Genomic DNA, 23,002 nt, shown 5'->3' on the forward strand with positions numbered 1-23,002 from the left:
GGTCCCCCCTCTGTGGTCCCCCTCTGCGGTCCCCCCTCTGCGGTCCCCCTCTGCGGTCCCCCCTCTGCGTTCCCCCTCTGCGGTCCCCCCCGCGTCCCTCGGGCCACCCCAGATGCCTCCCTCAGAGCTGCTCCTCAGGTTGGGCGCAGCGTGTCAGACGCCCTTCCGGGAGCGTCTCGCAGATGTGCTTCCCGCCCCACCGGGGGCCAGGTGCGGCAACTCCACGCACTGCGGCGGACCCGGCAGCCAGAGACCGGCGCCTCCCGGGCGCGGAGGGCCCCGCCCCGGGCAGGAGGGCGCCGCCGGACCCGCCCCGGAGTCTGACCACGCCCCCGGAGCCTGGCCACGCCCCCGCTCCCACGGGGCATTGCGGCTTCCGCTCGGGACAGCGCGGGTCGGAAGTGTCGCGTTGCCATGGTGAGGCGGGAGCGGGGTCCGCCCCCGCGGCGCCCGGAGCTGCGCGGGGTCGAGTGACCCGCGGCCGGGCTGAGCCGGGGCGCGGCCCGCGAGCTGCAGGTGAGGCGCGTCCTGCGGGCGGCGGGCGGCGGCGCCGGGCCCCGGGCGGCTCCCGCGGGGAGCTGGGCGGCCACCCGGAGGCCGCGTTTCTGCTCTCCCGCAGTGAAGCTGTTTCCCGCAGCGGGCGGGTCGGGGGACGGCGGGCCGGGTGGCGCGGGCGCCGGGGCGCGGGCCGCGGGCTCCTCGTGGGTGGGGTCAGGCCAGACGCGCTGACCGGTCTGTGAGAGGCTCTTGGCCTGGTTTGGGCTCAGAACATGGTGGAGTTAACTCCCACGAGTGCCGAGAAGAGAGGTGCGTGTGGACTCGCCCGCGCTCGGGCGCCGAGCACATCCAGCCCCCCCAAAGCCCTGCGCCTCCCTTTCTTGGCCCTAGCCCAGCAGTGAGTCCCCTGGGTCATTCCTGCTTCCCGGGTGTTCCCTGGCAGGACGGTGCCCCCCCTCGGGTGCTTCTTTTCCCTGAGGCTGCCTGGCCTCCCTGAAGGCCTAGGCCTCTGCAACACCACCTAGTTTGCTTCAGGGCGGCCGAGCTGGTACTACTCAGCCTGGAGAGCTCCGCCACGGAGCTGGGTTGCCTGGTGAGATCTGCCCAGACACTGGCTCCATGTTTTCATCATGCCACATCAGTGCTCAGAGCTCTGAGGGGCGAGCTGCCTGTCTCTGTCCCAAGGCTCCATCTCTGTGATGACGTTAGCCCATCCTTCATTCTCACTCCTGGACTATTCCCTATTGGCAGAGGCCACCAGCTCATGATCCTCTGCCTCAGCCTCCAGAGTTTTGGGGTAGGCCTGGGCCGTGGTGCTGACTCCCAACACTGCTTGATTGGCTCTTCCTGGTCTGCTTCCTCCCCTGCTTCAGATCTCCCTAGATTCTGCTCTTCCTAAAGAATTGCCTGGGCTGGCAGATGCCAAACAAGGGGGCTCCAGCATCTTTAGGCTCAGTTTTGGGGCTGCATCTGAGGGATTCCTGAACCTCTGATCTTATGGCAGCTGGTTGCTGTAATGTCTCCATTGTGTGCAGTTTAGGAGCCCTAGTCCAGGTGACCCAAGATATGGTAACAGCCTCGAGGTTCTTGCCCTACCCTAAATGTGCCCCATCCCAGTGCTTGCTCTGCATACACCTGCTGAAGTGCCTCACTCACAGCCTCTCTTGGAACTTCCTCCTCTGTGTCCCTGGCACCAAATCATGTACACCTGAGAGAGGCCTTTCTCTGATGTATCTTGTGTCCCATCCTGGGTTGTACATGAAGTGATCACCTGTTCATTCAGCAGTTATTGTTTGCTGTGAGGCAGACACTGGGCTGAGCTGTCCTTAGGATACTGAATGGTATGTCAAAAATTAAAATGTGGTGAGAGAGTTACAAAGTAATCACAGAAGAATGTTGAGGAGGTAACATTTATTTTATTTTATTTTATTTTTGGGTGCGGTCGTGGAGCCTGAACTCTGGGCCTGGGCGCTGTCCCTCAGCTCTTCAGCTCAAGGCTAGCGCTCTACCACTTGAGCCATAGTGCCACTTCTGGCTTTTTTCTTCTTGCTTATGTGATACTGGGGAATCGAACCCAGGGCCTCAGGCATGCAAGGCAAGCGCTCTACCACTGAACCACCTTCCTAGCCCGAGGAGGTAACATTTAAAATGTGATCAGAACCAGCTGCTGGTAGCTTATGCCTGTAATCCTAGCTACTCAGGAGACTGAGATCTGAGGATCTCGGTTCAGAGCAATCCCAGGCTGGAAAGCCTGTGAGATTCTTATCTCCAATTAACTACCAGAAAACTGAAAGTGGCCCTCTGGCTCAAAGTGGTAGAGTGCTAGTCTTGAGTAAAAGAGCTCAGGGACAGTGCCTACACCTTGAATTCAAGCCCCACAACTGACCAAAAAATTAAAAAAGAAGACATGAAGATGTAATCTGGTGAGGGAACTTTCCCAGCAGAAGGAACAGCCACTGTGAGGTGGGTGGTCTGAGGGTGACATGCATGTAATAAACTAGGGCTTCAAACCTGTTCTATAAATATCCCAGGTTTGCCAGCTTCGTGGCTTCCTTCACATCTATTTCCTGCTATTTGTGGAAAAGCAGCCACAGTGGTAGAGTGCTTGCCTAGCACGCATGAAGTCCTGGATTCAATTCCTCAGTACCACATACACAGAAAAAAACCAAAAGTGGTGCTGTGGCTTAAGTGGTAGAATGCTAGCCTTGAGCAAATGGAGCTCAGGGACAGTGCCCAGGCCCTGAGTTCAAGCCCTCCAACTGGCTAAATAAAAAAATGGCCTCACTGAATGGTCAGGCTTCATCTCATTGCTGCTCTTAGAATAGTTGTCCAGGGCTGAAAGGCTGACAGGAAAGGTGGCTCCCTGCTCTGCTTCTGTGGATGAGGCCTTGCTTCCTCACCTGTGGACCTGCCTACCCATAGGTGATTGAATACACAACACAGCAGCCAGTTTCCCAGTGTTCCAAGGAGAGGGAGCAGGAAGCTGGGTTGCCTTTTATGACCTGTCTTGAAGGTTTATACCATTATGTTTGCCTTTTGTTTCTTCCTATTTGTTAGAAGTCAGTTTAGGCTCCACATTTTTTTTTGTTGTTGTTGTAGGGCTTGAACTCTGGGCCTGGGCGCTGTCCTTCAGCTCTTCAGCTCAAGGCTAGCGCTCTACCACTTGAACCACAGCACCACTTCCAGTTTTCTGGTGGTTTATTGGATACAAGAGTCTCAAAGACTTTCCCACCTGGGCTGGCTTGAACCGTGATCCTCAGATCTCAGCCTCCTGAGTAGCTAGGATTACAGGTGTGAGCCACAGGCACCTGGCAGGTTCCACATTTTTAGGAAAATATTTTTGTGATACTATTGTAGATTATATATAAATGTAAATATACACACACGTTTTATTATTATAGAGGTGATCTACAGTATTATATACTCTTAAAGTTTTCTGTTTGTTGCCAATACAAATCCATACAATTGATTTCGGCATATTGTCTGTATATGCTAAACTTTGCTAAATATACCTGTCTCTTTTGGTGACTTTTTTGTAGGTTCCTAAGAATGTGGGGTTATGGGAGGGGCATGTGTGTATGCTCTGGTACTAGGGCTTAAACTCAGGGCCTAAACACTGTCCCTTAGTTTTTTTGTTGCTCAAGGCTGATGATATCCTACCACTTGAGTCACAGCTGTACCTTTGGCTTTTTGGTAATTTATTGGAGATAAACGTTTCATGTACTTTTCTGCCTAGGATGGTTTTGAACCTCAATCCTCAGATCTTGGCCTACTGAGTAGCTAGGATTACAGGCTTGAGCCACCTGTGTCTAGAGTAAAACCACCTTTTCATTTATGATATTGCCATTTTTTTAGTGCTGGGGATTGAACTTAGGGCTTTACACATGCTAGGAAAGAGATATACTTCTGACTTATATCTTCAGCCCTTTTGGAACTTTATTTTATTATTATTATTTTTTGTCGGTTGTGGAGCTTAAAGTCTGGGCCTGGGTGCTGTCCCTGAGCTCTCCAGCTCAAGGTGAGCACTCTACCCCTTGAGCCATATCACCACTTCGAGTTTTCTGGTGGTTAACTGGAGATAAAAGTCTCACAGACTTTCCTGTCCAAGTTGGCTTTGAACCGTGATCCTCAGATCTCAGCCTCCTGAGTAGCTAGAATTACAGGCTTGAGCCACCAGTGCTTGGCTAGAATTTTATTTTGAAGACTGACATTGGTGGCTCACACCGATCTTAGCCTTCTCAGGAGACTAAGACCTGGAAGATCAAGGTTAAAGCCAGCTCTGGCAGAAAAGTCCCTGAGACTCCATCTATAAAATAACCTTCAGAAAGTGGTGCATGCCTATAATCCCAGCTATTTGGGATGCTAAGTTCTGAGAAGCAAGATTCAAAGCCAGCATAGGTAGACAAATATTAACAGACTTTTTTTTTTTTTTGGTCAGTCATGGGTCTTGAACCCTGGGCCTGGGTGCTGTCCCTTAGCTCTTCAGCTCAAGGCAAGTGCTCTACCACTTGAACCACAGTGCTACTTTTGGTTTTCTGGTGGTTAATTGGAGATAAGAGTCTCAAGGACTTTCCTTGCCTGGGCTGGCTTTGAACCATGATCCTCAGATCTTAACCTCTTTAGCTAGGATTACAGGCGTGAGCCACCGGCACTCGGCTTAAATGTAACAGACTTTTTGCGGCTGGGAAGGTGACTCAGTGGTTGGTAGAGTGTTTGCCTTGCATGCATGAGGCCCTGGGTTCAATTCCTCAGCACCACATAAGCAGAAAAAGCCAGAAGTGGCACTGTGGCACCAGTAGTAGAGCGCTAGCCTTGAGCTGAAGAGCTGAGGGACAGTGCCCAGGCCTAGAGTTCAAAATAGTAACAGACTTTAATATCTAATTAATCAGCAAAAAGTCAGAATTAGAGGTGACTCAAGTGGTAGAACACTAGCAGTGATCAAAAAAAGTTTGTAGGGCTGGGAATGTGGCTTAGTGGTAGAGTGTTTGCCTAGCATCATGAAGTCCTGGCTTCGATTTCTTAGTACCATATAAACAGAAAAAGCCGGAAGTGAGAAGTGGTGCTGTGGCTCAAATGCTAACCTTGAAGGGAAGAAGCCCCAAATCTCGCACCTGTGCGCACGTACACACACACACACACACACACACACACACACACACACACACACACACACACACTCTCTCTCTCTCTCTCTCTCTCTCTCTCTCTCTCTCTCTCTCTCTCTCTCTCTCTCTCTCTCTCTCTCTCTCTCTCTCTCTCTCTCTTTGTAATAGTGAGAGATAAAATGTCCAAGACTGCATACTAAATTTGGGGAAAGACAAAAATTAAAGTATCAAAATGGGTATGTTAGAGCCATGCGCCAGTGGCTCATGGATCACTGTATAAAGCCAGCCCAGGCAGGAAAGTCCGTGAAACTGTTATCTCCAATAAACCACCAGAAAACCGGAAGTGGCACTGTGGCTCAAGTTGTAGAGCACTAGCCTTGAGCTGAAGAGCTGAGGGACAGCGCCCAGGCCCAGAGTTCAGGCCCCATGACCCACAAAAAAAAAAAAAAAAAGTATGTTTATACATCTAGTTACTCTAATCCCAGTTACTCAGATAGCTAAAGCAAGAGGGTAGTAGGTTGAAGGCCAGTCTGAACAATTTAGTAAGACGCTGTCCCAAGATATTTTTTTTTTTTTTTTTGTCTGTCATGGGGCTTGAACTCGGCCTGGGCACTATCCCTCAGCCCTTCAGCTCAAGGCTAGTACTCTACCTCTTGAGCTACAGCGCCACTTCCGGTTTTCTAGGGTTTATTGGAGATAAGAGCCTCATGGACTTTCCTGCCTGGGCTGGCTTTGAACCATGATCCTCAGATCTCAGCCTCCTGAGTAGCTAGGATTACAGGTGTGAGCCACTGGCGCCCAGCTCAAAATAATTTTTTTGTATGCTGATGCTAGGGCTTAAAAAAACAAAAACAGCCAGGCACTGTTGGTTCATGCTTGTAATTCTAGCTTCACTGGAGGCTGAGATCTAGGGATTGCAGTCAAAGCCAGTCCAGTAGGAAAGTCTGTGAGACTCTTATCACCAATAAACTACCAAAGGAAAAAGAAAAGCTGGGAGTAGAGCTGTGGCTCAAGAGGTAGAGTTCTAGGGCTGGGCTGTAGCTCAGTGGCAAAGCGCTTGCCTAGCAAGTGCAACGTCCTGGGTTCAATCCCCAGTACCAAAAAAGAAAAGACAAAAAAAAAAAAAAAAAAGAGGTAGAGTTCTAGGCTGAGCATAAGACGCTCTAAGTTCAAACCCCAGGGCCCACACAGAAACAGGAAAAAAAAAGAGAGGGGGGGGATAGGTTGGCTTCTTTAGTATTTGCCTGTTTATTGCTAGTCCTGGGGCTTTAACTCTTGGCCTGAGTGCTTTTTGCTCAAGGCTAGCACTCTACCACTTAAGCTACAGCCTCACTTCCAGGGTTTTTTTTTGTGGGTAACTGGAGATGGAGTTTCACTGACTTTCTTGCCTGGGCTAGCTTTGAATCAGGATCCAGATCTCTGCTTTTTGAGTTGCTACGATTACAGGCGTCAACCACTAATTCCTGCTTATTTGGGGTAGTTTATTGGAGGTAAGAGTCTCTTGGACTTTTCTGCCCAGGCTGGGTTTGAACTGTGATCTTCACATCTCAGCCTCCTGAATAGGATTACAGGTGTGAGCCACTAGTGCCCAACTTCTATTCCTTTCTGTTTTCCTTAGTGACTTTTAGGGCCAGACCTCTACCCTGTTGGCAACCTGCTCTTCCATCCATTTTCCAGGAAGTTGCTAATTGTGAAGGCCTTTCTTGGGGTGCCTTCCGTTGTGTATGCAGTGGGAAGTTGTCTCACAGACTGCAGGGGCACTGTCTGTTATGTACACCCCATCTGTCTTGTGTTAAGTCTGGGGAACCTCTTCCATCCACAACTGTGCCACAAGGAATAGCCTGGTCCCTAGGTCTCCCTCTAGATTGGAGTCATGGTCCCTGTGGGCTAGAGGGCTTTCAGTTAGAACAATCCCACTATCACCCTCAAAAGATTTTTTTTTTTTTTTTTTGATTGGTCAAGGCGCTTGAACTCTGGGCCTGGGCACTGTCGCTGAGCTCTTCAGCTCAAGGCGAGCACTCTGCCACTTGAACCATAGCACCACTGCTGGTTTTCTGGTGGCTTACTGGAGATAAGAGTCTCACGGAGCCGGAGCCGAGTGCTGGTGGCTCATGTCTGTAATCCTAGCTACTCAGGAGGCTGAGATCTGAGGATCTCGGTTCAAAGCCAGCCCGGGCAGGAAAGTTCGTGAGACTCTTATCTCCAATAAACCACTAGCAAACCGGAAGTGGCACTGTGGCTCAAGCAGTAGAACGCTTGCCTTGGGCTAAAGAGCCCAGGGACAGCACCCAGGCCCAGAGTTCAAGCCCCACGACTGACCAAAAAAAAAAAAAAAAGAGTCTCACAGACTTTCCTGCCCGGGCTGGCTTTGAACTGTGATGCTCAGATCTCAGCCTCCTGAGTAGCTAGGATTACAGGCATAAGCCATCGATCAGCAAATTAAACAATTAAAAAAAAAATTATCTTTAGGGCTGGGAAGGTGGCTCAGTGGTAGAGTGCTTGCCTTGCATGCATGAGGCCCTGGGTTCTATTCTTCAGCACCACATAAGCCAAAAGAAAAAAGCTGGGAATGGCGCTGTGGCTCAAGTGGTAGAGCGCTAGTCTTGAGCTGAAGAGCTGAGGGACAGTGCCCAGGCCCAGAGTTCAGGCCCTATGACAGGACCAAAACAAAATATTTAAGCAGTTCAACAAATAAGTTTATAAATATTGTGTATCTTGATCAGTGTGATCTCTTCCATAGTTCATCTTTCTCAATTCAAATCTCCCCCCTTCTCTGCCCCCCCCCCCACATCCTGGCATTCGAACTCAGGGCCTGGGCACTGTCCCTGAGCTTCGTTTGCTCAAGGCCAGCACTCTTAACACTTGAGCCCCAGTGCCACTTCCTGCTTTTTCTGTGTATGTGGTATTGAGGAATTGAACCCAGGGCTTCATGCATGCCAAGGCAAGTATTCTACCACTGAGCCACCTTCCCAGCCTCTCACTTTTGTTTTGTTGATTTTGTCACTGTTGTACTTGACAGACCTGTTTCAAAGTCTGACCCTTGGTGTCTAGGCCCTTTAGGGCTGTAGAAATACCTGAGGTGTGGCTCTGGCTCCCCCAGAAGTTGCCATTTTACAACTTCCCTTCCCTTGCTCCTTTTTCTCTCCAGGTTCTGGCTGACTTTTATCTTCAGTTCTCCTTGAATCTCTTTTCAAATGCAGATAGCTCATTCTTCCTAGCTGCTTTCCTTTGTGCCCCTAGGCCTCTGACACTGGGCTGTGAGTTAGTTTATTAGATTTTAGAGCCAGATAGCAAAAGGAAAGGAAATTAAGGAGGGAGATTCAGAGCTTCTCCTGATTTCTGAGGAGAAACCTTTCTAGATTTTCTGCTCCTGAAGAAGTTGCTTTGAGAGCCGTCCCCTGTACGTATGGCCTCACATCTCTGGCTGCAAATGTGTAGCTGTCGTGGGGTTCTCCCTCATCATAGGAGCTAAACGACAGCTTATTTTTGTAGGTCGGAAACAGAAGAAGGTTTCCATTTCATAACAGCTTTCTTGCTTGTGCCAGGAAAACCTGAGCCTCAGGCGAAGGTCCGGAGGATAGCTGAGACCAGAGGATGAACAGGAATTAGCAGTCTGCAAGATAGGCTCCATGACGGGCCCACATGGGTGGACAGGCATTGGGCTCAATTACTGGGAATGCTATGGAATCTGGTGCTGAGTGGCTGACCCCACAATAGAGAGGGTGTGGACACAGAGCCCTCATTCATATTGTTGCTTTAGAGATTGGCCTAAGGGCAGTGGCTTTAAACAACTTCAGTAGTCCCCTAAACAGCCAGTGGGGGTGTGAGGATGCCTTGCTCTTGACTGGTTCTGACTGTCTCGGGCTGTAGTTAACCTGCCAGCCTGGACTGTACTCTGTAGGTTCTAAGGTAGGAGGCCATGGTGGCTCCCAGCAGGTCTTTCCACAGGGCAGTGTTTTCAGAACATGGGAGGCTGGCCCCCTGTGGGATTGCCAGGGAGAAGCCATGGTGCCATTTCCGGCTTGACCTTGTATACCCTGGACTGAGAGTTCTGCATCATTAGGGCCATCAGCAGGAGTGGTCCAGCAGAGGGAGAGTTGCGCCTCCAGCTCTGCTGTGAAGGGGCAGAGAGCACAGAGCTGAAGCTGGGGGTGGGTGGGAGGCAGCAGCACAGTGTGGAGGACAGCTGGGGTGTTGGGGTTGTGATCAGAGTCCCAAGAGTAGCAAATGGCAGAGTTAGATTGAGATGTTGGAATGGGGGCAGCTACTTTGGTGACTGGGTAGAGGGTGTAGATAGGACAGATAAGGTCATTAGCAAGAAGAGGTCAAGGCTGAGAAGTGGTAGGGACATGTAGGGTCATCCATAAGAGTGCTTAGATGGCAGGAATTCAGCTGGATAGGAACTCAGTCCTATCTGGTGGGACTCCTGGGGAAAGGAACGAACGAACAGGGCCCTGTAGCCTTAGTAAGCAACAAGAAAGGAATTAGCTTGTGCAGGAAAGGGTGTGAGGCTGGCTTGTGGTTGGCTGAAACCCAAAGGAAGCTTTGAAGGTTGTGGTCAGAAGCCTGCCCCCCCCCCCCAAGTTCTCCGTAGGCTTCTACCCCTTATGCAGGTCTGGGAGAGTCTTGGTGTCTGAGATCTCCAGTCTCACCTGTGCTGTAGGTACGTGTAGGAGCCCTCCTGCCTCAGGGGCAGGGAGGGCACTGACTGGACAAAGCCTCCATGTATGCTGTCTGATCCGAGTTCAGTATGCATCCTATGTGTAAGCTCTGGGAAAGGGAGTACCTGCTGTCAGCTCCCTGGGGTCTGTGTCATCAACCCATTACCTCTGCACTGACTGAGGGTCGTCAGTCTTAGCCATTGTAAATGTCCAGCTGGCCACTGTCTTCCAACATTGTGGGTTTTTATTTTATTTATTTATTTTTTTGGGTCTGGTCGTGGGCCTGAACTCTGGGCCTGGGCGCTGTCTCTCAGCTCTTCAGCTCAAGGCTAGTGCTCTACCACTTGAGCCACAGCGCCACTTCTGGCTTTTTTTTTTCTGCTTATGTGGTGCTGAGGAATTGAACCCAGGGCCTCATGCATGCAAGGCAAGCGCTCTACCACTGAGCCACTTTCCCAGCCCCATTGTGGGTTTTATTTATGTTTTACAATGTGTTTGAAAATTAAGTGTAGTTGGATTTGTCAGCTTTTTTCCTTTGGTTTCTGAGTTTCATGTCATGTTTAAAAAGGCTTCCCTCTGTGCTAGGATTATAGAACATCTTCTACCATCGCTCTTATGCTCTGTGGTTTTCTAATGTTGGGCCGTGTGTGTGCTGACAAGGTTACTTTGCTGTGAGGAGTGAGGAGGGCCTTGCACTGTTTCCCGCTGGTTTAGGTAGATCTCCTATGGCTGCCCGGGCTCAGGGACCCTCCTTGCCACCACAGCTTCCTACAGGACCTCTTTGGGCTCTGTTTACATTCCTGCTAACTACTCACGCCCGTTCTCTTTGGACCTCTCTGGACACAGTCCTGCTTCTCGGGGCTGCTCTGTCGGTCTTCCTGGCATTTGGCCACCTGTTGCTCCTCAGGCCTGTGACTCTTGCCTTCTGCCGTTTCCCTGGACTGTGTACTCCCTGCTGTGGGGTGGCGTGCCCTGTCTTGTCATCTCCCTGGGAGTGTGGAGATGGAAGACATGCATGATCGGTGTGGCTCTGTGTGGCCTTGGCCCTTCTGTATTACTTCTCTTGACCCCCAGGCTGGAAGTTAGTGTGTGCTTTTCCTCCTCTGGCGCCAGTCTTAGGCCTCTACAATGACACCTCATGTCTGCCTAGAACAGGGCTCTTTTGTAGTTTGTAATGAGAGCAGTCTCCCTTCATGGTCCAGGTTCAAAAAGTTCAGCTTGTGCTCCAGCACAAGTCCTTCTCCCACTCTCCTGCCCCTACCTTTAGCCTTTCTTAGCTTTTTTTTTTTATGCAAATATAAATGTCTGTTGTTATTACTTATTTATTTTTTGCCAGTCCTGGGGCTTGAACTCAGGGCCTGGGCGCTGTCCCTGAGCTTCATTTGCTCAAAGCTAGCACTCTACCACTTGAGCCACAGCACCACTTCTGGCTTTTTCTGTGTGGTACTGGGGAATTGAATCGAGGGCTTTATGCATGCTAGCCAAGCACTCTACCACTAAGCCACATTCCTAGGACCTATGTTGTTATTTCTTGCCTGCCTGCCTGCCTGCCTGCCTTCCTTCCTTCCTTCGTTCCTTCCTCTCTTTTCTTGCTTTTCTTTCACCAATCTTGTGACTTGAACACAGATTAGTGCTCTATTATTTGAGCCACAGCACCACTTCTGGCTTTTTCTGTGTCGTTTATTAGAGATGAATCCTTTTTTTTTTTTTTTTGTCAGTCGTGGGGCTTGAACTCTGGTTTTGGGCGCTGTCCCTGTGCTCTTCAGCCCAAGGCAAGCGCTCTACCGCTTGAGCCACAGCACCACTTCGGTTTTCTAGTGGTTTATTGGAGATAAGAGTCTCACGAACTTTCCTGCCTGGGCTGGCTTTGAACCACGATCCTTAGATCTCAGCCTCCTGAGTAGCTAGGATTACAGGCATGAGCCACCAGCATCCGGCTTAGAGATGAATCTTATGGCCTTTCCTGCTGGGGCTGGCTTCGAACTGCAATCCTCAGATCTCAGCTACTCTCCTGAGTAGCTAGGATTACTGACGTGAGCCACCGGTGGTGTCCTGTCATTGTTGTTCTTTGTGTGTGTTGTGCTGGAGATTAAATCCAGTGCCTATTGCAGCCTAGGCAAGGCTCACTCTCCCTTTGATGGTTCTTATTTTATTTTTATTTTTTTTTGGTCGGCTGTGGGGCTTGAACTCTGGGCCTGGGCGCTGTCCCTCAGCTCTTCAGCTCAAGGCGAGTGCTCTACCACTTGAGCTACAGCGCCACTTCCGGTTTTCTGGTGGTTTATTGGAGATAGGAGTCTCACGGTCTCTCCTGCCCGGGCTGGCTTTGAACCGCAATCCTCAGATCTCAGCCTCCTGAGTAGCTAGGATTACAGGCGTGAGCCACCAGCGCCCGGCTCCTTTGATGGTTCTTGTACTGGGATTTGAACTCAGGATCTCACATTCTCTGGTCACTAGAGTCACCTGTCCAGTCCCAGCTTTTTGATGGGTAATTGATTATAGGAGTTTCTCAGCTGGGCGCTGGTGGCCTGTAATCCTAGCTACTCAGAAAGTCGAGATCTGAGGATTTTGGTTTAAAACCAGCCCAGGTAGGAAAGTCCATGAGACTCTTATCTCCAATAAACAACCAGAAAACCGGAAGTGGCGCCGTGGCTCAAGTGGTAGAACGCTTGCCTTGAGCTGAAGAGCTCAGGGACAATGCCTAGGCCCAGAGTTCAAGCCCATGACTGACAAAAACAAAAGAGTTTCTCAGATTTGTCTGTCAGGGTTGATTTTGAACTGGGATTTTTCCATGATGCTAAGATTATAGGTGTAAATCGCTGTGTGCTGAGCTGTTTAGAAACAGGCTCTTGTTATGCTTTCCAGGCTGGTCTTGAAAATTGTTGGGCTTGGGTGACCTTCCTGAATGGGGACCACAGAGTACACCCCTGGTCCCTGCATATTCTTATTTCATTTTTCCCTCCTAAAGTATTGGAATTTGAACTCAGGGCACTACTTGCTTTGCTTGCTTGCTCTGCTAGTGCTCTGTCACTTGATCGATGCCTCCAGCCCACTTCTTGTGAGGTAAGTCTCAGACTCTCCTGCCTAAACTGGCTTTGAACCACGATCCTCAATCTTAGCTTACTGAGTAGCTAGAATTACAGGCGTAAGCCACCATTGCCTGGTTGAGACTCCCACTTTTTTTACTGACTGGTATTGTAAACAAGATAAACTCTTCTGGTTGTAAGTTACAGAAATCAATTCCAGTAAAGTCCCCTGAATGGCTGGGATCCTTGGTCCCCACAGGGATTACTTTGTCAGCTGCCCAGCGTGGCCCCCTGTGTTGTCATGCGGTCGACCTGTGATACTCAGCTAGAGGCAGGAGGCTCTCTTCATATCTGAGTGCTGCTGCTGTTTGCCCTGTCTGTCCTGTGTGCTGAATGGATTTTAGTAGGAAGCTCCCAGAAAGAGGTGGTAGAGGTATGTGGAAGGGTACATTTCAGGTCTGGCCTGTAGAGGGCGCCCCGGCTCCTGTCCCACCTTGGCTTTTCTCAGTGTCTTCCCTCCATGCCCCTTAGTTCTTCTGTCTTCTGTCTGGACAGCATACTCTTCTACCTATCGTTTGTCACCGCTTCTGTGTGGCTAAAGTGATCTAAGGCCCTTGCAGCTTCCTGCTGCTGGGCTTTAGCGGTATTGTGCATGCCTTGAGGCATTATGGTGGATGGCTAACAGGACAGTTATGGGCTTAGGCATGGCTGTTGTTGGAGACCGTGGCAGTCAGCTGGGTTGAGTGTGGGGCCTGGGCTGCTGCTGTCCTTTGACAGAGGTCGGCTTTGTCGAGGAGTCACAGAGCAGTATGTTTCTCTGCAGTGTGGGTCAGCCCAGGGGTGGCTAAAACGGGTAGAGGTGGGGCCAGTGTCCTTCCGGGCGCTTCCTCCCTATGGGATCCTGCATCCTGATGTAGCTCCCCCAGTCTTGAAGCTGAAAGCATCCTAGATCACCTAGATTCTCAGCTTGACATTCCGGGGAGGCTTGGGGCAGCAGAGGCCCTGCTCAGCCCTTCTCTTGGCCAGTGTGGTGTGGTGGCCATTTGGTAGGATTCTGCTGAGCCAGCTACTATATCTTATGTCTTAATGGCCCAGGTAAGTCTTCTCTTTTTTTTTTTTTGTCGATTGTGGGGCTTGAACTCTGGGCCTGGGCGCTGTCCCTCAGCTCTTCAGCTCAAGGCGAGCGCTCTACCACTTGAGCCACAGCGCCACTTCCGGTTTTCTGGTGGTTTATTGGAGATAGGAGTCTCACGGTCTTTCCTGCCCGGGCTGGCTTTGAACCACGATCCTCAGATCTCAGCCTCCTGAGTAGCTAGGATGACAGGTGTGAGCCACCAGCGCCCGGCGCCCTTGCATGTCTTGACCCCAAGTAGCTTCATACTGGGCACCCAAGTAGCCTCACACTGGACACACAGGGCACTCAGTCCAGGCAGGGTAAGCTGTGAAGAGTGGCTCCAGTGTCGGGAGGAACCTGAAAGGACTGATGTGGCCTACTCAGAGGAGACGTGGGCTTGGCCTGGATACAGCACGGCCCTGCCTCCTACAGATCTGGTGACTCCTTCTGGGTGCTGGGTAGGGTACGGTTGTTTCTCACCTACCTCATGACAGGTGGGTCACCTGCACCAGTGTTAATACAAGTGCAGCTTTTAGTGCAGCCAAGGATGGCGGAAGTCCTGAGTGGCTGGCATCTCAATGAGGAGCCGGTGATGGGTGAAGACCCAGAAGGTGGCGTCGGCCATGCCCTTGGGCTATCCCAGCAAAATCCAAAAAGGAGATTTTGTCCAGTCCAGCTGGCCCTGGGGGACAGCTCCATGGGGCTGGGAAGTCCTAGTTCTGCTGTCCAGTTGTGCAGCCTGCAACACAGTCTGGAAGGGGGAGAGGGCTGATAGGCCCTTTTTGCCCTTCCCTGGGTGTGTGCTGTGTTGGCAGGGGGTAAATTGCACATAGGGCAAGACGCTGAGATGCAGGAGCCAGGGTTCACCGGAGCTCACCTGCCCTGCCCGTGAGCCGGCCTTGATATGCTTCCTTGTTTACTCCTCAGGTGTGCGGCTGCTGGAAGGGGCGGCTCCCCCAGACATGTCGGCGAGCTCCGTGGCCCCTCTGCTCCCTTGCTACCCTGGACACTGGGAGCTGGTGCTGGCCCCAGCCTCATTTTCTTCAGCCACACCTCATTAGTTCTAATGTGCTGATTGGAAGACCATAGGAAGGGGCGGGCATGGGAGCAGAGCAGGCTCCCAGCGGCCCTCAGGGGCCTAGCAGTTGATTGCCTCTGCCCTCCCTTCCTCTGGCAGAAGGCCAGGAAGCTGGAGCTTTGTTATCTGGGTAATTTGCTTCAGAGCTTGGACTGAAGCCTCCCAGGTCTTAGGGCCACTTCCTAAAAGCTGTGCACCCTGACCCCAGGAAGGAGGAGAGGAGTTGCAGGTGCACAGCCCTGCTGGCTGAGCAGCTGAGACGTCAGGCTTGCCTGGGGAACGGGAACGGCCGCACCACCCCCACGCCCTCCTCGCCCGGGCTGTGCTGGACCTGGGTACAGCGTAGGGCCTCCTGACCCAGCCTTGCCAGGGCAAAGGGCACCAAGCCTTGGAAAGGGGATGCCCCCAAGGGTGCCAGTTCAGCCAGCTGCCCCACCCCTCAGGCCCAGCCTGGCCCCCAAATCCCCCACTGAGTTGCCCCAAGAAGTCCTGTGGGCAGACGTCTCCCACCATGGCCGAGCACCTGGAGCTGCTGGCAGAGATGCCCATGGTGGGCAGGATGAGCACCCAGGAGCGGCTCAAACATGCCCAGAAGCGCCGTGCCCAGCAGGTGAAGCTGTGGGCCCAGGCTGAGAGGGAGGCCCAGGGCAGGAAGGGCCCTGGCCAGCAGTCCCAGAAGGAGGCAGCTGGCCAGGGCCAGCAGAAGCAGGTTCTCTTCCCTCCCAGTGTCGTCCTTCTGGAGGCTGCTGCCCGGAGCGACCTGGAGGAAGGTGAGTGTGCACAGTGGGCACTCGTACCATCTGAGCGCCACCCCATCCCGCCTCGGGCCGGAATTGGACCTAGGCCTGTGCAGATCCTGGGATCCAGCCACAGGAAGTCCCAAGTCCCTCCCTTAGACAGCTGCCCTGTGGCGGGACAGTACAGGTCACAGTGTGAGGTAGATGGGGTTGGCAGGGCCAGGCGGCAGAGGATCCTTTAGAAAGACTCCAGTGCTTGGCTTAGCTGGTGGCCCTCATGGCCTTCTGCCTGAGGCCCAGCCCCTGTGTGCCTGGATCGGCGCATTGGTAGAGTGGGTTGGTAATACCTCCAGAGGCTGAATTGGGTAGGCTGGTCAGGCCAGGGTGAGGCCCAGAACACACACATTGGTTGCTTTTGCTCCAGGCACTACCTCTGGCTCTTTCCTCCATGTTGGAACCTTCCTAGCCCAATGACAGGCGTGATCTGACAGGCCCTGTTGCCCCTCCATTCCCAGGCTTGCAGGTCCCCTGTGTACAAGGACCTGGGGCCAGGACGAACGGGTCCTGGTGTCCTTTGCCCTTCTTTCTTCCCTCCGGGACAGAGTGTGAGGAGAGGGCAGTGCCTGGCCAGCAGCCCTTCCGAGAGGCCTAGAGGCGGCCGGGGGCGGAGGGAGGAACGTGGGTGAGCTGTGCGCCAGGCTTAGGGAACTGTGGGAAGAAAGGTGTGTCCTGCTCTATGCCACCTTGACCAGAGCTGAGCCTGAGGTGAGGCATCTTGAGGGGCCTGAGGGATGGGGGATGATGTGTTAAGAGGAGAGGATGAGGATGGGCCCTGTGTGGGGCCGGCCGCAGCAGCAGGGGTGGGCAGTGACCTGTGGTACTGCTGGCAGCTGCCGCAGGAGGCCTGTTCTGGGTCTGAGTTGGTGGTCACACTCCCCTCGGGGGCACCTCCACCCCCCTCCCTTCCCCATCTCCGCCTCCCCTCCCCCCACCTCCCCTCCCCCCACCTCCCCTCCCTCCCCTCCCCTCCCCCCGCCTCCCCTCCCCCACCTCCCCTCCCCATCTCACCTCCCACCACCTCACCTCCCTCCCCTCCCCTCCCCCACCTCACCTCCCCCCGCCTCCCCTCCCCCCGCCTCCCCTCCCCCACCTCCCCTCCCTCCCCCTCCCCTCCCCCACCTCCCCTCCCCCACCTCACCTCCCTCCCCCTCCCCTCCCCCGCCTCCCCTCCCCCACCTCCCCTCCCCCGCCTCCCCTCCCCCCACCTCACCTCCCTCCCCTCACCTCCCCGCCTCACCTCCCCCACCTCACCTCCCCCCGCCTCACCTCCCCCACCTCACCTCCCTCCCCTCATCTCCCCCCCTCACCTCCCCCGCCTCACCTCCCTCCCCTCCCCTCCCACCACCTCACCTCCCACCCCTCACCTCCCTCCCCTCACCTCCCTCCCCTCACCTCCCCCACCTCACCTCCCTGCCTCACTTCCCCCCCTCTTCACCTTCCTCCGCCTCACCTCCCCCCCTTCACCTCCCCCGCCTCACCTCCCCCACCTCACCTCCCTGCCCACCTCCCTGCCTCACCTCCCTGCCTCACCTCCCCCCCTTCACCTCCCCCGCCTCACCTCCCCCACCTCACCTCCCCCCTCACCTCCTCCCCCTCACCTCCTCCCTCACCTCCCCCCTTCACCTCCCCCCCCACCTCCCCCCTGCCTCACCTCCCCCCGCCTCACCTCCCCCCGCCTCACCTTCTCCCCCTCACCTCCCCCCTCACCTCCCCCTTTCACCTCCCCCCTCACCTTCCCCCCCACCTTCCCCCCTCTTCACCTCCCCCCCTTACCTCCCCCGCCTCACCTCCCCCACCTCACCTCCCCCCCTTCACCTCCCCCACCTCACCTCCCCCCACCTCACCTCCCCCACCTCACCTCCCCCCGCCTCACCTCCCCCACCTCACCTCCCCCCTCACCTCCTCCCCCTCACCTCCTCCCTCACCTCCCCCCTTCACCTCCCCCCCCACCTCCCCCCGCCTCACCTCCCCCGCCTCACCTTCTCCCCCTCACCTCCCCCCTCACCTCCCCCTTTCACCTCCCCCCTCACCTTCCCCCCCACCTTCCCCCCTCTTCACCTCCCCCCCTCACCTCCCCCTTGCCTCACCTCCCCCCTGCCTCACCTCCCCCCGCCTCACCTCCCCCGGCCTCACCTCCCCCCTCACCTCCCCCCTCACCTCCCCCCTCACCTCTCCCCCTCACCCTTCTTGTAGTCCTCCAGCTCCTCAAGAGTGGGGTCAGCCCTGACCTGGCCAACGAAGACGGCCTGACGGCGCTGCACCAGGTCAGCCCGTGTGGGGCGGGGGGCGGGGAGTCGGCCAGGCTCTGGTGCTCAGGGTGCTTGTTTGCAGTGCTGCATCGATGACTTTCAAGAGATGGTGCAGCAGCTCCTGGAAGCCGGGGCTGACGTTAATGCTCGAGACAGTGAGTGCTGGACGCCGCTGCACGCCGCAGCCACCTGTGGCCACCTGCATCTTGTGGAGCTCCTCATCTCCAGGTAGGGCCTGCATGGGGCCTGTCAAGAAGGGCCTTCAACACAGATAGCTTCTCAGGTGGTCCTTCTGTGATGCTCCCACTTATCTGCTGATCCCGCCTGGGGCTCCGGGGTGGCGGGAATGCTCAGTGTGGTCAGGGTCCTGCCTGGCAGGCTGGCCTCCCGCTCTGGCCTGAGGACCAGTCTGGGGTCCACATGGAGAAGTGCCATGCTGGTGAGTGCTGAAAGTGGGATCGCTAAGGGAGGAGAGAGAGTGAAGTCTGGGAGAAGGAGCCTGGGCACAGGCGAAGCCCTGAACTCAAGTAGGAGAGATGGAGAGCAGAGGAGACTGGGGGCTTCAGGAGCCTTCCTGTAACCCTGCCTCTCCCCAGCGCCTCCGCAGCGGGCTGGGGGTAAAGGGCGGGTTGGCAGGCCCTTTGGCTCCCAGCCGACAGCAAGCAGTGAGCTTCAAACCCCAGACAGCTCCAGCCCTATTGTCCCTCAGGCCCTGCATACCGTGTAGGTGCATCCGCTGTACTTGGGGCCGGTCCCAGATGGGTCCCGGGAGCCTGGGGCCCGGATGAGTAGAGATGGCAGGATGGGCTGTCTGGATGAAGGACAGGATCTAGGGCTGCTGGGTGGCCTCCTCCTCTATCACCTGCCTCCCCAGGACATTGGAAGCCTAGGCCTCTGCAGAGGGAGAACCTGCTGACAGGGCTGGGCTCTGAATGGGGGGCCTGTCTGTCTGCCCCACAGGGGTGCGGATCTCCTGGCAGTAAACACTGATGGAAACATGCCTTACGACCTGTGTGAGGATGAGCAGACTCTGGACTGCCTGGAGACAGCCATGGCTAACCGCGGTGAGTGCGCTCTGTCTGTGCCGGGGTGGGCCCCAGCAGCCTCTCTCTGAGCCTGCTGCCCCCTAGGTATCACCCAAGAGAGCATTGAGGAGGCCCGGGCAGTGCCAGAGCTTCACATGCTGGATGACCTCCAGAGTCTGCTGCATGCTGGGGCTGACCTCAATGAGCCCCTGGATAACGGGGCCACGCTGGTGAGGACCTGGCCACGTGGAGGGGTCTGGCCCTGGGTGGGTGCTTTCTGCAGAGGGCTGTGGGGCCAGAGTTCAAGGCTGGGTGGCCTTTCTGCAGCTGCACATCGCTGCTGCTAACGGGTTCAGTGAGGCAGCTGCCCTGCTGCTGGAGCACGGAGCCAGCCTGAGCGCCAAGGACCAGGATGGCTGGGAGCCACTGCACGCCGCAGCGTACTGGGGCCAGGTGAGTGCCGCCACAGGCAGGTGGGTCGCCCCGCCCTGCCCGAGCCCTCAGCAGAGCCCCGCTGCCCGCAGGTGCAGCTGGTGGAGCTGCTGGTGGCGCTCGGCGCCGACCTGAATGGAAAGTCGCTGCTGGATGAGACACCCCTTGGTGAGTGTGAGGCCTGCCGCTACCAAGGGGCGGACGAGAGGGGAGGGGCGCCTGTGACCTCCACCTCCTTTCCTCAGACCTGTGTGGGGACGAGGAGGTGAGGGCGAAACTCCTGGAGCTGAAGCACAAGCAGGACGCACTCCTTCGAGCCCAGGGCCGGCAGCGCTCCCTGCTGCGCCGGCGGACCTCCAGTGCAGGCAGCCGCGGGTGAGCCTCCCAGGGCAGACGCTGCCCTCCTCCCTGCCTGCCGCCTCCCCTGACGACACCCCCTACTGCCTCCTCCCCCTGCCTCCTCCCCCTGACCTCCTCCCCCTGCCTCCTCCCCCTGACCTCCCCCCACTGCCTCCTCCCCCCACTGCCTCCTCCCCCCACTGCCTCCTCCCCCCACTGCCTCCCCCCCTGACCTCCCCCCACTGCCTCCCCCCACTGCCTCCCCCCACTGCCTCCTCCCCACTGCCTCCCCCCACTGCCTCCTCCCCACTGCCTCCTCCCCCCACTGCCTCCTCCCCCCACTGCCTCCTCCCCCCACTGCCTCCCCCTCTGACCTCCCCCCACTGCCTCCTCCCCCTGCCTCCTCCCCACTGCCTCCTCCCCCCACTGCCTCCCCCCCTGACCTCCCCCCACTGCCTCCTCCCCCCACTGCCTCCTCCCCCCACTGCCTCCCCCCCTGACCTCCCCCCACTGCCTCCTCCCCCTGCCTCCTCCCCCCACTGCCTCCTCCCCCTGCCTCCTCCCCCCACTGCCTCCTCCCCCCACTGCCTCCCCCCCTGACCTCCCCCCACTGCCTCCTCCCCCCACTGCCTCCTCCCCCCACTGCCTCCCCCCCTGACCTCCCCCCACTGCCTCCTCCCCCTGCCTCCTCCCCACTGCCTCCTCCCCCCACTGCCTCCCCCCCTGACCTCCCCCCACTGCCTCCTCCCCCTGACCTCCCCCCACTGCCTCCTCCCCCTGACCTCCCCCCACTGCCTCCTCCCCCTGACCTCCCCCCACTGCCTCCTCCCCCTGCCTCCTCCCCCCACTGCCTCCTCCCCCCACTGCCTCCCCCCCTGACCTCCCCCCACTGCCTCCTCCCCCTGCCTCCTCCCCCCACTGCCTCCTCCCCCCACTGCCTCCCCCCCTGACCTCCCCCCACTGCCTCCTCCCCCTGCCTCCTCCCCCCACTGCCTCCTCCCCCCACTGCCTCCCCCCCCGACCTCCCCCCACTGCCTCCTCCCCCCACTGCCTCCCCCCACTGCCTCCTCCCCCTGACCTCCCCCCACTGCCTCCTCCCCCTGACCTCCCCCCCTGCCTCCTCCCCCCACTGCCTCCTCCCCCCACTGCCTCCTCCCCCCACTGCCTCCCCCCCGACCTCCCCCCACTGCCTCCTCCCACTGCCTCCTCCCCCCCCTGCCTCCCCCCACTGCCTCCTCCCCACTGCCTCCTCCCCCCACTGCCTCCTCCCCCCACTGCCTCCTCCCCCCACTGCCTCCCCCCACTGCCTCCTCCCCCCACTGCCTCCTCCCCCCACTGCCTCCTCCCCCCACTGCCTCCTCCCCCTGCCTTCCCCCACTGCCTCCTCCCCCTGCCTCCCCCCCGACCTCCCCCCACTGCCTCCCCCCCTGACCTCCCCCCACTGCCTCCTCCCCCTGACCTCCCCCCACTGCCTCCTCCCCCTGACCTCCCCCTGCCTCCCCCCACTGCCTCCTCCCCCTGACCTCCCCCCACTGCCTCCTCCCCCTGACCTCCCCCTGCCTCCTCCCACTGCCTCCTCCCCCTGACCTCCCCCTGCCTCCCCCCACTGCCTCCTCCCCCTGACCTCCCCCCACTGCCTCCCCCCACTGCCTCCTCCCCCTGCCTCCCCCCACTGCCTCCCCCCCACTGCCTCCCCCCACTGCCTCCTCCCCCCACTGCCTCCTCCCCCTGCCTCCTCCCCCTGCCTCCTCCCCCTGCCTCCTCCCCCTGCCTCCTCCCCCCACTGCCTCCTCCCCCTGACCTCCCCCCACTGCCTCCCTCCACTGCCTCCTCCCCCGACTGCCTCCTCCCCCCTGACCCCCCCTGCTGCCTCCTCCCCCCTGACCCCCCCTGCTGCCTCCTCCCCCCTGACCACCCTCCCCCCACTGCCTCCTCCCCCGACTGCCTCCTCCCCCTGAGCACCTTCCTCCCTTGACTGCCTCTCCCCCCCCCCTGCATACCTGTGAGCCCCAGAAGCACTCCCAGGAAGCTGTGACCTCTCCTACCCTTTCCTGTCTCCTTCCCACCCAGGAAAGTGGTAAGGCGAGTGAGCCTGACCCAGCGCACAAACCTGTACCGCAAGGAACATGCCCAGGAGGCCATTGTGTGGCGGCAGCCACCACCCACCAGTCCTGAGTCACCTGAGGAAGACGAGGACCGTCAGACAGACGCTGAGCTCCGCCTGCAGCACCCAGAGGTGAGCGCTGGACATCTGCCCTGCGGCTGCGGGGAGAGCTTGGCGTCCGCCTGGCTGTGGTCTGGCGGTACTGGCCCCTTGTGGAGGACTGTGGCCTTGCATTCCAGAGGGGCTGGTGTGCCCCAGAGGTGGCTGCTGCTGACCAGCCTACCACCCCTCCATGTCCACTCCATCCCTCCTGGAGACCCGAGGCTGGGGCAGGTGAGGGGTACCACCTCCTCATGGCCTCTGAGGCCCTGGCTTTGCCCACAGGAGGACCCTAAGGACCCCAAGCCGGCCGGGACACACAATGGCCGTGCAGGGCTCCCCCCAGGAAGGCACCTGTACTCCAAGAGGCTGGACCGGAGTGTATCCTACCAGCTGAGCCCACTGGAGAGTACCGCTCCTGACGCCGCTGTCCGGGACAGGGCTCACCACACCCTGGCACAGCTCAAGCGTCAGCGAGCTGCTGCCAAGCTGCAGCGGCCAACCTCCGAGGGGCCTCAGGTCCCCGTGGTCAGCCTGCAGGACTCTGAGAACTCTCAGCCTGATGGTGGCCCCAGGGCCGTGGGGGACCCACCTCTGCTCAGGCTCACAGCCCCCTCCGAGGAGGCTCCTGTGGAGAAGAGGCCATGTTGTCTGCTCATGTGAGGGGGTGAGGGACTCCCCGGCCACTGCTCTGGAGCCCCCCGGGGGGGACGTCCCCTGGTGCTGCTCTGGAGCCCCCCGGGAGGAACCCCGGCCGCTGCTCTGGAGCCCCCCCTGGGGGGGCGTCCCCTGGTGCTGCAGGGGACAGCCAGCACAGCGCCTCTCCTGGCTCCCACTGCCCTCTCAGGGATGGACCTGTGGGCTCGAAGGCCGCAAAGGCCGTTTGTCCTGAGACTTGATAAAGGCTGCCTACCCCCGAGCCTTCCTGTGTGTCTCTGGGGAGGGGCAGGTGGGGTGGCTGGGTTAGGGGCCTCCATGC

The 23,002-nt window shown here is 57.2% G+C and overlaps 1 protein-coding gene across 1 annotated transcript; it reads left to right on the forward strand.

Moving 5' to 3' along the window:
* The first annotated feature begins 390 nt into the window (after positions 1–390).
* Positions 391–22,942, forward strand: LOC138806104 (protein phosphatase 1 regulatory subunit 16A-like). Its single transcript, XM_069991655.1, has 11 exons — positions 391–516; positions 14,828–15,748; positions 17,969–18,039; positions 18,107–18,252; positions 18,985–19,088; positions 19,155–19,279; positions 19,377–19,502; positions 19,574–19,649; positions 19,727–19,856; positions 21,891–22,056; positions 22,309–22,942. Exons 2-11 carry the CDS (start codon positions 15,490–15,492, stop codon positions 22,684–22,686), a joined length of 1,581 nt encoding a protein of 526 aa, XP_069847756.1. The 5' UTR covers positions 391–516; positions 14,828–15,489; the 3' UTR covers positions 22,687–22,942.
* Positions 22,943–23,002: the final 60 nt, after the last annotated feature.

The sequence above is a fragment of the Dipodomys merriami genome, unplaced genomic scaffold (genome assembly GCF_024711535.1).
Source record: "Dipodomys merriami isolate MVZ:Mamm:240054 unplaced genomic scaffold, mDipMer1.0.p SCAF_4, whole genome shotgun sequence".
Taxonomy (NCBI): domain Eukaryota; kingdom Metazoa; phylum Chordata; class Mammalia; order Rodentia; family Heteromyidae; genus Dipodomys; species Dipodomys merriami.

Coding starts and splice junctions, on each gene's coding strand:
- LOC138806104 (XM_069991655.1), top strand. CDS start 15,490: ATGGCCGAGCACCTGGAGCTGCTGGCAGAGATGCCCATGGTGGGCAGG. Junction 19,280..19,376: donor TGGATAACGGGGCCACGCTG/GTGAGGACCTGG, acceptor GCCTTTCTGCAG/CTGCACATCGCTGCTGCTAA. Junction 22,057..22,308: donor TCCGCCTGCAGCACCCAGAG/GTGAGCGCTGGA, acceptor CTTTGCCCACAG/GAGGACCCTAAGGACCCCAA.